This window comes from Triturus cristatus, chromosome 1_2 (genome assembly GCF_964204655.1).
Source record: "Triturus cristatus chromosome 1_2, aTriCri1.1, whole genome shotgun sequence".
Lineage (NCBI taxonomy): Eukaryota > Metazoa > Chordata > Amphibia > Caudata > Salamandridae > Triturus > Triturus cristatus.
This window is the reverse complement of record NC_140580.1, coordinates 1,117,213,698-1,117,229,819: the sequence shown is the minus strand read 5'-3', so window position 1 is coordinate 1,117,229,819 and position 16,122 is coordinate 1,117,213,698. Positions and strand designations below refer to the sequence as shown.

Genomic DNA, 16,122 nt, shown 5'->3' with positions numbered 1-16,122 from the left:
ACCGGAAACAAATCAGGACTTAAAATTCTAGGATTTTCTCTAGAAAGTTTGAGATCGTGAAACCAAGTGTTCGAGGCATATGAGCTGCAGATTACACACTATCCATAGATCGCCATCTGGTGTTGGGCCCGGATGTTTGCACTTGTTTTTGTCTTGGAAAGTCTTTGGAAGTCACGCGGTAGGTGACTCCTCCTTTGGATCATAGTGCGCATCGGCATCTGCTCCATCCTCAGATTGTTTTTTTCCGCCATCGGGCTCGGATGTGTTCTCGCGCTCCAGTTCAGAGCCGTTAACGGTTTTCTATTTTGAAGCGCAATCCTTCCCTTCTAGACGGTATTGTTTCGATCGCGTGTTCCCAATCCACGCGACTCTTCAACTTCGAAGTCTTCGATTCCGGTCGTCGACGAAGGCCTTCGGGCCTACCTGGGCCTCATCTCCGGCTCATGGGAAGGACGCCATTCAAAAAGTGTCCTCCATGTGGGTCGAAGTTTCCCCACACCGACCTGCATGAGGTGTGCAACCTCTGCCTCTCACCGGAGCACGAGGCCAGAGACTGTCCAGCTTGCGCCTCATTCCGCTCCAAGAAGACGATCCGGGACCGACGAGCTAGAAGAACAATGGCTCGCTCGTCACCTTCGATCCCCGACGACATCTTCCAAGAAGGCGTCTATGTTCCAGAGCAAGGTCGGGTCGAAGAAGGCCTCCTCAACGCCTCCGAAGCAGATGACTCAGACGTCGAGGACATCACTCCAGCTCAGAGGGCTGTGAGTACAGACGTCGACCCTGACCCAACCCCCCCCCCTCGACACTATCAAAAAAGGCTTCGGTACCACCTTCACCTTCGGGCCCAGGTGCACACCGAGAGACTTCTTCCCATGCCCCAACTTCGGGCCCAGTAAAGAAGCCTACTAAGCCTTTAGGTGACTCGGACTCTAGTCAGCCTACCCTCGGTGCCAAAAAACATACACATGCACCAAAAAAGAAGATGTCCTCTTCCTCATCCACACCGACCGCTGCTTCGACATCTAAGCACTCGGCGTCGAAGGCTAGCACCGTTCCCTCGGCACAGACAACACCCTCGGAGCCGACCAAAAAATGACCACCAAAGGGCCCCGACTCCCATTCTTTGAAGCCAACGACCTCGGAACCGAAAAAACAACAGGTTGCATCGGACAAAGACACTGCAAAACTGCACGGTTCCAAACCTAGAACCACTACCGAGTCGGCGCTGAAAAAGCATATGGCACCGAAGCCGTTGACTCTGAAGGATCTGCCTCCATCAGAAGAACTGTTTCGTCCAGATCCTACCCAAAAGACTCTTGTGAAGGATCCTAAGACCGGTCACTTAATGCTTAGCATCAAGAAAAGACCCTTAGATATGCCTGCACCGGCTCCACCACCGAAAAACAGAGACTTTGCTACCTCTCCGTTAAGGATCCCTTCTCCTCCTCCTCCTCCTCCTCCTCCTCCTCCTCCTCCGTTCTCCTCCTCCTCCTCCTCCTCCTCCTCTCCCCCTTCCCCCCCACCACTCTCCTACACCATCACCTACTCCAGTAGATGATATCACCTCAGATGATGCTGGGGGAGGTGCGGACGATCAACCTCTAGGGGACCCTACCCCTACTGGCTCCCCAGACCCCTGGGATGATTATAGTGTCCCAGACGTCCCTTACACCCCACAGGATGACATCTATCCCTCCAGGCCTTCCCCTCCAGAGGACAATATCTGCTTCAACCAGCTCCTTCACAGAGCTGCCCAGTATCATGGGGTTGCCCTTCATACAGACCCAGTGGAGGAAGATTTTCTCATGGACACTTTTGACACCACTTAAAGGTCCACCTCAATTTTACCTATGCTTAAAGGGGTCATTAAGCATGCACCAGAGATCTTTAAAGACCCAGTCAGGGCTTGAGTCATCAACCCGAGAATAGGAAAAAAGTATAAGGCGGCTCCTACTAATCCAGCATACATTAAAGGCCCCGCACCTCTAGACTCATTGGTAGTCTCCAATGCAAGGAAGAGAGCCAATTCCCAAACATCAGGTGACGCACCACCACCAGTTAAGGAATCTAAACTCCTGGATGCCTCTGGCAAACAAACAGCGTCACAGGCAGCAAACATATGGCGCATTGCCAATACCCAAGCGCTGTTAGCCAGTTATGACAGGGCACATTATGATGAGCTTAAGTCCATAATGAAGCACCTCCCTGACAGGTATAAAAACAGGGCCAATGAACTCATACATGAAGGTAAAACCATCACAAACACCTCCATCCGTTGTACCTTAGATGTGGCAGATACCGCCTCAAGGGCAATAAACACCAGTGTCCTTTTTCGTAGGCATGCCTGGTTACGCATCTCGGGTTTTAAACATGAAGTCCAGAGTTCCATACTCAATCAGCCATTCGATGAGCAACACCTATTTGGCCCTAATGTGGACGTATCACTTGAGAAAATGAAAAAGGATACAGACACAGCCAAATCTATGGAAGCCTTGCAGTCGCAAGCTCCCAGACGGTCTTTTCATCGCTCATCCTTCAGAAGCACCCACAGAGCCTACTCCTCTGATAGCCCCTCCACTTCTTACAAGGCTCCTACCCAATCCACCTTTACTAGAGGTTCCCAAAGGGGTGGTTACAGGGGGAACAAGAGCAAAAGCAGAGGCAAAAACAACAACTCCCGCTCTGCCTCCAACCCCACCCAATGACTTCCCTCCACTTCCCCCAGACCATTCCACTCCAGTCGGGGGAAGACTCCACCAATTCCTCCCTGCCTGGGCAAACATCACTTCAGACAGGTGGGTGCAACAGATAATTCAATCAGGCTACTGTCTCGAACTAACATCTACCCCCCAAACATACCACCCAAACAGCGTCCAATGTCACAAGAACATCTGTTACTGCTAAAGCAGGAGGTAATCTCCCTCCTACAACAAAGTGCAATAGAACCAGTTCCCCTGCACCAACAAAACAAGGGAGTTTACTCCCTCTATTTTCTCATACCAAAAAGGACGGCTCTCTAAGGCCTATTTTAAACCTCAGACCCCTAACCTATACAGACACTCAGACCATTTCCACATGGTCACACTTCAGCAGGTCCTTCCTCTACTTTCACAGGGTGACTTCCTTGCTACCCTAGACCCCAAGGATGCCTATTTCCACATTCCCATTCACAGCGCTCACAGAAAATATCTCAGATTCGTAGTGGACGGTCAGCACTATCAATTCAAAGTACTCTCATTCGGAGTCACCACAGCACCAAGAGTGTTTACCAAGTGCCTAGCGGTGGTGGCAACGCACCTAAGAAGACAGCACAGCCACGTCTTCCCAGATCTAGACGACTGGCTCATAAAAGCCAGCTCATACAATCCGTATGTACAATACACTCACGCCACTATTCAACAACTTCACGACCTGGGTTTCACAATAAACCACGCCAAGTCCCAGCTGCAACCGTCCCACACGCAACAATACCTCGGTGCCACAATAGACACCTCAAGGGCGCTAGCCTATCCGAGTCCCGCCAGGATAGCAAGCATACAAGCTCTTCTCACCAAATTACAACCGCAACACTCTCTTCCAGCTCGTGTGTTCATGCAACTAATAGTAGGGTGACCAGATTCTCAAAACAAAAAACGGGGACAGGTCATAGACATAGAAGTAGGACTACGGTTTGCAGTAACCATCGACATAAAGGTAGGACTATTTGACAGCTGCCATGGACATAGAAAAGGGACTATAATGACAGCTCCCTCCACAGACCGAGATGAAGCATTACAGACGACAAATCAGAGGTCTTTTATTGGTTGTAATCATTAATTCCATTTAAACAGACTTTGCCTCAACATTTGCTATAGTTGGTGACCACGGCTTTAGTGCTGGTGGCGCCCTGTGCGACAGTGTTTGTTGGCGCCCCCCCAAGACCACCTCCACCACGGATTCTCTCACTAGCACCCTTTAACAGTGACCAAGTCTCCATAACCACACTCTCTCAGATGCATTGAATTAGTTATTTAGCGCCACTCATACCAGTGTAGGGTGTCCGAGCACTTCGCATCACACACACATTACACAGAGACAATCAATCATGCATGTGTAATCAGTGTATAGGAAATGTTACATAAGCCAAAGGACTAAAAGTGTAGGGAGTCACATGTCATCCATACTGGTAGGCAGTATAGTTTAAGAGTTCTTTGTGTGGAGAAGCACAAACGCAGAGTCGAAAAAGAAACAGCATAGTTGGGAGTTTTCTTTAATAATAAGAATCGATTTCTAGCCAAATTATACCTTTTTGCAACATTAATCAATGCTCTAATAATGTATACTTTGCAGTGTGTATGCAGTTCTAGGATGAAAGTTAATAGCTCACTATTCTATATCAGGACTTTAAGTTATAAATTGCAAGTAACAAAAGGATATCTCTTTTGAAAGCAGTAATCTGCTGATCTGTTTACATCATACGCACTCTGTAATCTACTTGGTACAGGTTCTTTGCAGCAGGCATGTTACCCCTCTACACTAACTTCACCGAAGTCAAAACCTCAACTATACAAAATGCTGATCTCTCTCCAGGAAGATTATTAATCACACGAGTTATCTTGACATTTATGTGAGGCCTGGTAATTGCTGGGGGTAAAGAAACGCTGCAGCAGGTGCTTCAAAAGCATAATAAACTTTAAAACACGGCGCCCCCAGGAAGCCAGCACCCGGTGCGGTGGCACCGCTCGCACCGCCCTAAAGCCGGCCCTGGACACGAAGTACAAACAGGTTACTGTTTCTAAACAAGGATATAAGCAGGTCCTGCAAGTAGGCTTTTACAAAATAAAGACATTCAAAGACGCACTGCCATCAGTAGCTGTTGGAGCAGGAGCGCTGCATTAACAAAACAAAGGTATCTCTGGAAGCACCCTAAGTGACCGGCATTCAGGTGTGAATGTATGCAGATTGCATCCTTTGACTTCTCGGCCTGGAGACAGAGGTCACATTCAAAGCGCTGAACCTCGCGCTGTGGAATGAAAGGAGCACCTCTCTCCACCCCCATCCCATTCAAATCCCGATTTCCCTTCCTGCTACAACGCTCACCTAAACGTCACGCTTTAATCAGTGCAAAGAGAGCATGCACGCGCATGCTCAAACAACCGAAACAAATGAAAAACCGGGACATTTGTATGTTTAACCCGGACACTGTTTAAAAACCCGGACATTTCATTGAATTGGAGAAAAGTGTCGGGACACGGGGACACTTCTCCAAAAACGGGGACCGTCCGGGGAAAACCGGGACGTCTGGTCACCCTAACTAATAGGGATGATGGCGTCTTGCATATTCATGGTGCCTCATGCAAGACTCCAGATGCGTCCTCTCCAAGAGTGCTTAGCACGCCAATGGAACCAGGCTCAAGGTCAGCTAACAGATCTGGTGTTGGTAGACTGTCGTACCCATTGCTCTCTGCAGTGGTGGAACACCAAGAACCTTTCCACAGGGCGACCGTTCCTAGAGCCGATTCCTCAAATAGTTATGACGGTGGACGCATTGCTCTCCGACTGGGGAGCTCACCTACTACATCACACCATACAGGGCAGGTGGACAACTCAACAAAGTTACTCCACATCAACCACCTGGAGTTACTAGCCATATTCCTAGCCTTAAAAGCATTTCAAAAACACTTATCAGGCAAAGCTGTCTTAGTCCGCACGGACCACATGACAGCCATGTATTATATACAAAAACAAGGCGGGACACACTCTCTGCAGCGCTCTCAGCTCGCACAGAGCATATGGAGGTGGGCTATACCTCGTAACATTTTTCTCCTAGCCCAACATGTCTCAGGAGTCCAAAACACAATAGCCGATCTGTTGAGCCGTCAAACACAACAAATCCACGAGTGGAACTTCATCCGCAGTTCTTCAACCGTTTTTTCAGATGTGGGGGCAACCACAGATAGACCTCTTCGCCACCCAAGAAAACGCCAAATGCCCAAGATTCGCCGCCAGGTATCCTCACCCATTGTCCAAAGGCAATGCGATATGGATTAACTGGTCAGGCAGATTTGCGTACGCTTTTCCGCCTCTCCCACTCATTCCACTAGTGGTGCGCAAACTACAGCAACACTCCTTAACGCTCATCCTAGTTGCTCCAACTTGGGCCAGACAACCATGGTACACCACATTGCTGGAACTCTCCGTAGTTCCACACCAAAAATTACACCTCTCTCCACGCCCCTTAACCCAGAACCATGGAGAGATCCAACACCCAGATCCAGCTCAGCTCAACCTAACGATCTGGCTCCTGAAGTCCCAGAATTCGGTTACCTTAACCTTCCTCCTGATTGTATGAATGTCTTTAAAGAAGCTAGACGGCCTACCACTAGAGCATGCTATGCAGCCAAGTGGAAACGATTTGTGATATTACTGTCATAACAACAACACTGATCCCCTAGGTGTGACTATCCAACACATCATAGGATACTTACTACACCTCCAAAGATGCAACTTAGCCTACACGTCTATCAGACTGCATCTTGCTGCCAGAGCAGCATATCTACAAAATAGACAACATCTATCACTTTTCAGAGTACCTGCCATAAAGGCCTTTATGGAGGGACTCAAAAGAATAATTCCCCCCAGAGTACCACCTTCACCTGTGTGGAATTTAAAAATCGTTGTCACAAGACTAATGGGGCCTCCATTTAAACCTCTACATAAATGTGAGCTACAATTCTTAACATGGAAAACTTCTTTCCTAGTAGCCATTACTTCTCTACGAAGAGTTAGCGAACTACAAGCACTTAACTATTCAGGAACCCTTTCTGCAGATGCATCATAATAAGGTTGTTCTCCGAACTAATCCTAAATTTCTCCCTAAAGTCATTTCTCCCTTCCACCTCAGTCAGTCTGTGGAGCTGCCTGTATTCTTCTCGCAGCCACAAACAGTCGCAGAAAGAGCTCTTCACACCTTAGATGTCAAAAGAGCACTGCTGTACTACATAGAAAGAACACAACCTTTTCGTAAGACCAAACAACTATTCGTGTCTTTCTCACCACCACACAATGGCAACCCCATATCAAAATCTGGGATAGCTAGGTGGATTGTCAAATGCATACAAATTTGCAACCACAAAGCAAAACGTACATTATCTGTTCCTACTAAAGCCCACTCTACACGAAAGATAGGGGCTTCAATGGAATTTTTAGGGAACATTCCCTTAGACGATATCTGCAGAGCAGCTACATGGTCTACACCACACACATTCACAAAACACTATTGTGTCGATGTGCAAACTAAACAAGCTAGTGTGGGCCAGGCTGTACTCAAAACACTATTTCAAACTACTGCAGCAGATACTGGTGGTCGCCGCTAGGAGGGGATACTGCTATACAATCTATGCATAGTGTGTAATCTGCAGCTCATATGCCTCGAACGGAATATGCTACTTACCAGTATGCATCTGTTCTTGGCATGTAGAGCTGCAGATCTACACCCGCCCCCCCGGCTACCTTTATCTGTTCCAGTATTATCTTACTTAGATACAGCATACATGGGCATCTTTCCTGTTTCTTACAAAGCTCCATCATTTCCCTGCTGGCGAAAAACAATCTGAGGATGGAGCCGATGCCCATGCGCACTATGATCCAAAGGAGGAGTCCCCTACCTCGTGACTTTCCAAGACAAAAACAAGTGCAAACATCCGGGCCCAACACCAGATGGCGATCTATGCATAGTGTGTAGATCTGCAGCTCTACATGCCAAGGACAGATGCAGACTGGTAAGTAGCATTTTCCTTGCTTTCCCAAACCTGCTTTATTAAAGGTCAGTGCACCAGTGTCATGCCAGACTCAAAGATAACTCCCGACCACTGCCAAAAGATGAAAAACTCCAGTGACCAATTCATTGCTAGAGAAAAGCATCTTGAGCTAGTACAAAAACATCTTTCTTCCACCTGTAAACCAGTGTAACTAACGTACGTTGTCTGGATGTATTAAGAAAAGGCCCACAGAGGCTGAAGATACAAGTAAAGATTAAGGAAGTTTCGAATTGATTTTTAATCTGCTACCATGCATATCATTCCCATGGTGATCCTCACTGAGATGAGGGAGAAACTAACCAAGGCAGTACTGGATATTTTCAGAATGGTGTTCCACTTGAAACTCTCCACTCTAGAATCTGAAAAGTCTTAGTGTATGAGCCCAGTTGTGTTTTTTTCTCAACAAGCAAAAGAAAACAAAGAGGGGTCGCATGTTACCTCAAATCACTGCTGCTTTGTGAATAAGCATTGACATTTCTAGATTTGATACAGTCCTTTCTTTCTGTGAGATGTGGAAGTATGTTCAGAAACAGAGTGTAGCATAAGCCAGAAGGGTTCCATTTGCACTTGCACATGGGGCATTTTGGGTGAATTTCCAGTTGTGAGAAAACCATTCCAACACCCCTTCAATATCGGAAGGAAGGTAATACTATTAATACCTAGAAGAGTCTGTAGGCTTTGGTGACCTAAGCTGTGTCATAACCAGTATGCCTTGAGCAGGTAGCTCAATGGAGAACTGGTGTTTGGATTTAGAGGACTGTCTGATTTTGGAGTCTAAATGTAATTGCTTGTGCAACTCTTTATACACATAGGGTGCAAGGAATATTCTTAGTTTTTGAATCACGAGGGGCTAGCAGTTATATATATATATATATATATATATATATCTCTTAAGGCGTTCTTAAATGATTCATACTTTACCAGGAAACCAGTGCAAAAATTCCTTGCTTCAGATGTTTTTTTTTCTGCAACGAATGAAAGCTAACCAGATGGCAAGGTTCTGAAAAGTCTGAAGCCTATGGAGGTTTGGGTTAGGCGGACCTCCTAATAAGGCATTGTCATAGTCTCAAGCGCTATTAACCGCTCCACCCACTGCTGTGGCCTCATGGTGGAAAGAGAGGTACAGAAGTATTTTCTTCAAAGTGAATAACTGGAACATGCATTTCCCATACTTCTGCACTAATTAGGGCGTTCACAAGTATATTAGTGCCAAAGATGAAACCTAACTTTTTTTTTCTCTATCATGTTAAGACCTAATTGCAGACAGTTTTATTCCACCAATGGTGTATATGTTTGTCTCATTAACCTGCAGTTTTATCTCCATTTATCTGCAAGTAGTTATGCCTCATTCATTCTTTAACGTCAAGAGGACAGCATTGGAGTAAGGCGAAGCCTTAGCCAGGACCAAATAGTATGATGTAGAGTTACATAATGTCTGCATAGAGCTGCCACTCAGTGGTATAGTATTGTGATTTACTTGTGATCTAGTTTGTCTGACTGTGGTGGTTAGTTGGTTGCAAGTTGCAATCTCTTCTTCCTCAGTATTGTAGGAAGAAGAGTCATTCTCATAAAACGAGGCTCAGCATATACTGACACAACATTGGGCTCAGTAATGCAATAAGATTTGCTCTGCCTTTCTAAATAATAATAAAGGGACTAAATTGTTGTGATATCAAAAAATCACTCCGGCTAGACCGTATGAGAAACACAGGAGAGATGTACCAACAGGGATTGACAATATTTATTTGTATCTTTGTTAATGTATACAAAAGTGACTAAATATCAAAATTACTTGGTACAATGTAAAAAATATATATACAAAATCAATAATGGCCCCATCAAAATGTTCATTTAAATGGACAGCCTAACGTATCTCATTCGTACAAACCATACATACGATACAACCATTCACAACCTAATACTATGCAAAACATTCATCTCCAAAGCATACAATATATGTCAACAAAATCGTCTCAACAGTGAGTTGGTATACATAGTTTGGGTCGAGCTCAAAGACAAAAGAAACAACAGGACACGCCAACATAGGGCTCAATAATACAAACTTTCATCTACATATATTCCGTCTTTTTGAAGATTGCTTAGGCTGTCCTGCTCACACCTGGGGCAGCAGTGTACCAAACGTTTTAAGTTCTACTTGTTGCAAACAATATAATTCCAATGTTTCCAGTCGGTAAAACTAGCCTATTTGTGATATTCAACAAGATTGTTGTAAATGTGGGAAAACATTTCATGCTAAATTCTTTATAGTAGCTGCCATATATGACCAAATATTGCAAAAGGTAAAGAGTTACATAAAGCTCCTATGAATTGTTCTGAGAATTGTGATTTTTCTAAGTTTGTATATGTCTTTTAATATGTACTAAAGGCCTCTGATGGAAGCAGCTCAAGAGAAGACATGTCCTCCCAGCTATTCAGGAGAAATGACCAGATCCGGAAACTAGAAGCTAGGCTTTCAGGTAAGTGCGTAATTTTTGTTTTATAATATTCTACCAAAATAAGGGAGCATTCTCTGTAGGGGTAAGTAGGAAATTACAGACTTTTTTTTAGTTTGATCTCCATCACTTTTCTTCTTATTTTTTTTGTTATGTATTTTTGTTATAGAGAGACTAACCTGTAATGTAGCCAGTCGAAATAATTCTTTCATTATGAATATTGTCTGAGTTTTTTGCCAGCATTTTTCTTTTCTTTGAGAAATATTGTTATTAAACGCAAATGTGAGACATCCCTGAATGAAATGCTATTACAAGCTGTTGTGTAACTAGCAATGCCTTACCAAGCAGGGTTTTACTTTGAGACCAGCAGCTCAATGAGATAGTTTTCAACAACACCACAGCAGTGCTAAAATCCCATTTCAGAAGCAAGCACTACTATGCACACAAATGTACCATACGTTAGCTTGTTTAGGTTTGTGATTGATTGTGGTATGCTGTGATCTCAGAGGCAGGAAATGATGTCAACCAACCTCTCAACTATTAGTTGGTTGATAAAGGGTCAATTGAATAGTGAGCTGTCTTCAAATAAATATTAATTTCCTTTAAAGGGGAATACAGCAATATCCTTTCCTGGGCGTAACACTGTTTCCTGAAAGAGGGACGATCGAATTAGTAGTTCTTATTGTTCACTTTTCTGCATAATGAGGGTGGAAAACATGTTGAATCTAAACCAGACCTTTGTGAATGACCACAATGGCCCTTTCATACCCATTATATCAATGGTGTATTTAATTGGCAATAGAGAACCATTTTTATTTGTAAAACTGGCATTATGCTCTGGATGTCTTGACAGATGGAGCCCTGTGTAATTCACATCTTTGAATAGCTAGAGGACACACTGCTTTTTTGCCTGGACCGGATATAGATGATACCGTGATTTCTCCATTTCTTGGTAAGAAGCCTAATGATCGTGCATGCCCGAGGTCAGGATGAGTAGATAGATCCCTTTAGATCTTCCTATGGATTCGTGACACAAAGTAGTGGTGGACCGACAGGTGAATTCCTGTCAGAATCTCATTTCGAAGGTGGAAATGTCGGACCAGGCAGCAGGGACGTTTCCTTCTCTATTTCTAGAATCTGCTATTGAGGGTTCCAATAAGTCCTCTAATCTGGCTTGTGGTAAAAAGCCTAGAGTAAATAGTTGACCTGTATTTTCTGTGGGTTAATGGCGCTTTTATGATAAGGAAGCACTTTCAATTATTGGCCCTTGAAAATGGCCCCTGATCGTGAATGCTCCAAATTACTTTCTTGCAGCGAGCACTAAAGCTGGCCAAGAGTGTAAAGTGCCTGGTAAACATTCTCCTGGAGAGAGATGAGGTGGGATCTTCGCTATCAAGAGTACCTTCTAAAGCACATCTCCAGAGCGAGCCTGCACTGGACTCACCCTGCACCTCGTTATGTGTATGCATTACAGTGCAAGGAACCTCATCTTTTTTTTTTTCCCATCCACAAAACGCAGTGACGTTCCATCCGTTATATTTCGAACTGGCGAACAGAGGAAGAGGCTGACTAAGGATGGTGATAAACTTGTGATCCAAATGGTTGCAAGTAATCTTGTGTACTAGATAATGTATTTCGTACACTGTTTTTCAGTAAATCCTGTGTTTTGTTATGAAGTTGTAGCATTGGAGAGGGCCACATCTATCGATTAGTCCGTTTCACTTGCAGTTCAATGCGCTGAGACAAATCCTGATTCGTGTGCAGTAAGTCTGACCAGCACAATCTTTGACATTGCAAATAATGGGTCAGTGCTGAAGAATTCTACTGGGGTTGAGGGTCGGTGTTCACGTGGGAAAGGTTTTAACCTTAGAACTAAGGTCGAGGCAAGAAAGTCAGTGGCTTAAACTCAAGTAGAGATAAGGCGAAGGAATCCTGTGACGTGTTTAATAGAAACAATGAAAAATTAACTGAAAATGGTTCTTGTGGAGAGTTTATTTGGGGGAGGGTTTGTACCTGTTCCAAAGCTTCAGTGGCAAATTGTGATGTTGGTCAGAACTCTCATAATTCATTTCCCTGTAGCTTTTCATGAAAGGTAATGAGCCTACTGGATAGACGGTTTCATTATTACCGGCTGCGATAGTCTGCATACCACAATACGTTTCTGATGATGAAACCGGTCTGAATTTAATAGAGGAGAAATGTCAGGTATTTACTTGGAAATGCAGATTTTGAAGGCAGTAGGCACCAAAGTCCCCAGGTTATTGGCAGGAATCAGGTGTGATAAAGTCCGGTTTGCCCTCTGAGGCAATCTTAATCGGGCCCTAAGACCTTTCTCTGCCAGCCTCATGCATCTTATCCTTCGAGTATTTTTTTTCTGTCCCTAAGAGCTGTACCCGTTCCAAGCATCATCCATATTGTGCCCTCGGCCTCATCTCATGTAATTCTCTTTGTAGGGTATTTTGTGAGCAGTCCTTAAATTCTAAAATGTAAACTGTGATGTGGGCATAACTGCTGTTGCAGTGTTTCATTCTCCATCCTCTCCCTAGTGCATGTTTCTTTCCACCCAGCACTGAATTGTATCCCAGTGCTCTTTTGCATGGGTTGCTTGAGATTTTGCTAAGGACACCAGGTTCATATGTGTAGTGTTCAAATTATTAAACGTGTATCACAGCACAGTTCACTACCTTAAGATATTTAATCAACATGTAACATTGCAAAATCAAAGTAGTTAACTGGAAAAGCTTAGGCTGGTGGAAGCATCACATGGAAAAGCTTAGCCTGGGGAAATGTCACAGTATGTTATACAAATTTGTAGAGCACACTATCACCCTCCAGGGTATCCTGGCGCTGAGCAGGTGTGGGTCTAGCCAAACCTTGGGGACTACTTGAAAGCCAGGTCTTCAGCTTCTAGTAGAGTTCAAGTATTGAGGAGGAGGCTCTTGTGTGTAGCGGTGGGTCATTCCATTCTTTCCTGGTTTTCCGGATGCGTTGGATGTGTGCAAGTAGGAATCGGCATGAGTGGAGGTGTCTGGAAGGTTTGTGAAAGCAGGTGCGATTGTTGAGGTATGCTGGCCAGTTTTATGTGGTGCCTTGAACTCCTCTATCTACTTTTATGTTGACATTAGAGGAATAATTAGATCTTGTGACAAATGTAAATTAAATATCTCATCTACAACAATACATGTGTAAGCCTGATCCTTTCCGCTTGTGTAATTGTATGTGCAATCTCCCTAATTTAATCTTCTAAGTAATTATATCCTGACAAGGAATTGGAAAGGTTTACATATATATGCTGTTGACACAAGATGCATTTACCATAAACTATCCCGCTAGACCGTTGTTTTTCCAAACTGTGGGTTGTCATCCAATTCTGGTGAGTCGCAAAAGTCCAAGCAATAAATAAAGATAACCTTTAAATTCTGTATTTATCCTGTTAAATTTGCTGCTTCAAAGACCGATGGAAAATATCAGACTGTGTCTTCTGTCAAATTGCAGCTTGTTTTTTTTTTTTAACTTTTTTATTGAGTCATCAATTAAGATAATCACACTCATTACAGAGGAACACGAATATAGATTGATCAATGTAAAAGTTGTCTTCTATATGACATTTATGATACAAAAAGATAAGCATTTCGGGTCTGTAAACGTCAGCCCCTAATTTTACAAACGACTGTGTCTCATACTTTATAGTAGACCATAGATCATACCCATCAATCCATTCCACATATATCATAACCCCTTTTATCAACACTTTTGTCCTGTGATATGTTCTCAAATGGGTTCCGCCTCTGCAGGTCGTGGTGAGGGAGGCTCTAGTATGAGACCCCTGAACTCTGCCCAACGTTTCCATACTTTAAAGTGCTTCTGCGGGCATCCCTGCGCTTTAAAGACAGGCTGCTCCTGACCCATACACCAATCCAGGCCTACCTTCCAAACTCCCAATTTAGGCGGAACCGGATCTTTCCATGCCCTAGCTATATCCCTTTTTGCCAAGATAAGGCCCAAGAATAACCGGTCTCTTTTATAAATGTTTCCCCCTATTTCTTCTGTAGTATGCGAGAGAATAAGATTAGGAGACAACGGTATGTACCATCCCAGTACTTCTGATAAGCAATGCGTAATCCCCCTCCAAAACCAGCCAAGCGGAGCACCTTCCCAAATAGTATGGTTAAGCGTGCCTTCCTCACTGCCACACTGTAGGCACGTAGGCAAATCTATCAGCCCCGCCTTCCATAGCCGATATCTGGTAAAGTAAGTGCAATGTAAATATTTAAACTAAATAAGTCTGAGGCGAGAAGCTGTTGCCGCGTTCTTCGAGGATTCCATGGCCTCTGTCCAATCGTCACTATCGAGGGGACCAAGATCTGTCTGCCATTTTTCCCGGAGCAAGATTAAAGTCGAGGAGAGGTTTGTCACTATAGTTTGATATATCTTTGCAGTCTTATGATCCCCCTAAGTCCCCCATAAAAACCTTTGCCTCTATCGGGTTAAACTCTGGGAGAGATTCCAAATGTGTAACATATGGGGATAAGGCATGTCACAGTTGTAAATATTTATAAAATTGAGTGTGTGGCATGGCATATTCATTTCTGAGCTCCTGAAAGGACCTCATGGCGGTACCTCGCATTACATCTCCCAACGTGTACATGCCTATGGCGTCCCATTGTTTAAACCCTGCTAAGGTGGACACTTGTGGCATAAGGCCGCTCTGCCAAAGAGGCGTCTCTCTCGTCAATCGTCTCCACCACCCCATCCTGTGCATTGATTCTGCCCACACTCCGAAAACCACTTGCGTGGCGGGCGACAATTTCCTTATCTCTTTTGGGGTGTATAGAGGTTTATTTGGTAATACATCTCCCATAAGCCATTTCTCCACTTGGTACACCAGGTCGCTGCTATAACCATACCACCAGTCGTTCAAAATCAGGAGATGAGATGCTGCGTGGTATGATTGGATATCAGGGGTCGCTATACCTCCGCGGTATGTTGACTGAAAGCACTTTTTAAGTGCAACTCTAGCAGCTTGAGCATTCCACAGGAAGTGGCTTAATCTGGAATTGAGCTGCCGGAACCAGGAGACAAAAATCTGAAAGGGGTGGTTCTGCAGCTGGTAGAGAAGGCGAGGTAGGGGTACTATCTTAAATACCACCGACCTTCCCAGTATGGCGAGGAGCATACGCGCCCAAGACTCCATCTCAGCCTGCGCGCGCGTCCAGATGGGGGCAATATTTATTTTCCATGACACCAATTGAGAGGCCAAAATGTAGACCCCAAGGTATTTAAGCCCAGTTGTGGCTAGTGTTACTTTTCCCGTCCATGTGCCCATTTCTGAGCCTCCACGAATAGGCCACAGTATCGACTTCCTAGCGTTCATATACAGGCCAGAGTGTTGACCAGATATCTGCATAATGCGGAGTATTCGGGGTCCCGTCTGATGCAGTTCCATTAGGAAGAAAAGAACATCGTTCACATAGAGGGCGATCGGAACCGAAAACCCTCCCGGCCATTCAAAACCCTTCACCTGAACATCGATTCGAACCCACGAGGCCAGAGGTTCCATTGCTAACGCAAAAAAAGACGGGTAAAGGGGGCTTCCCTGTGGGTTGCCACGTCCTATAGGGAAGGGACCCAAGACCGCACCGGCCACTCTAACCAAGCCTGTGGGATCGGTATATAGTAGTCTAATATAGGACATGAGTCGCGGTCCTATATTTAGGCACTGTAGGAGGGCAAACAAGTATGTCTACCCCAGCGAATCGAATGCTCCATCTATTTCGGCTAGCAGCAGCGCCTCCAGGCCTTCCAACTGATCAATCGCTGCTACTGCATTATATGCCCGTCTAATATTGTTACTGGTCACTCGACTA

General features: G+C 44.7%; 1 protein-coding gene across 5 annotated transcripts in view; it reads left to right on the top strand.

The window, feature by feature from the left end:
* The window catches only part of GOLGA1 (golgin A1), a 489,123-nt gene that overhangs the window by 58,272 nt on the left and 414,729 nt on the right, over positions 1–16,122 (top strand). For all 5 annotated transcript variants that reach the window (XM_085613776.1, XM_085613774.1, XM_085613775.1 and 2 more), the window contains exon 3: positions 10,189–10,279. In XM_085613776.1, the coding sequence (XP_085469902.1) occupies positions 10,189–10,279 (91 nt within the window). The remainder of the gene's footprint in view (positions 1–10,188; positions 10,280–16,122) is intronic.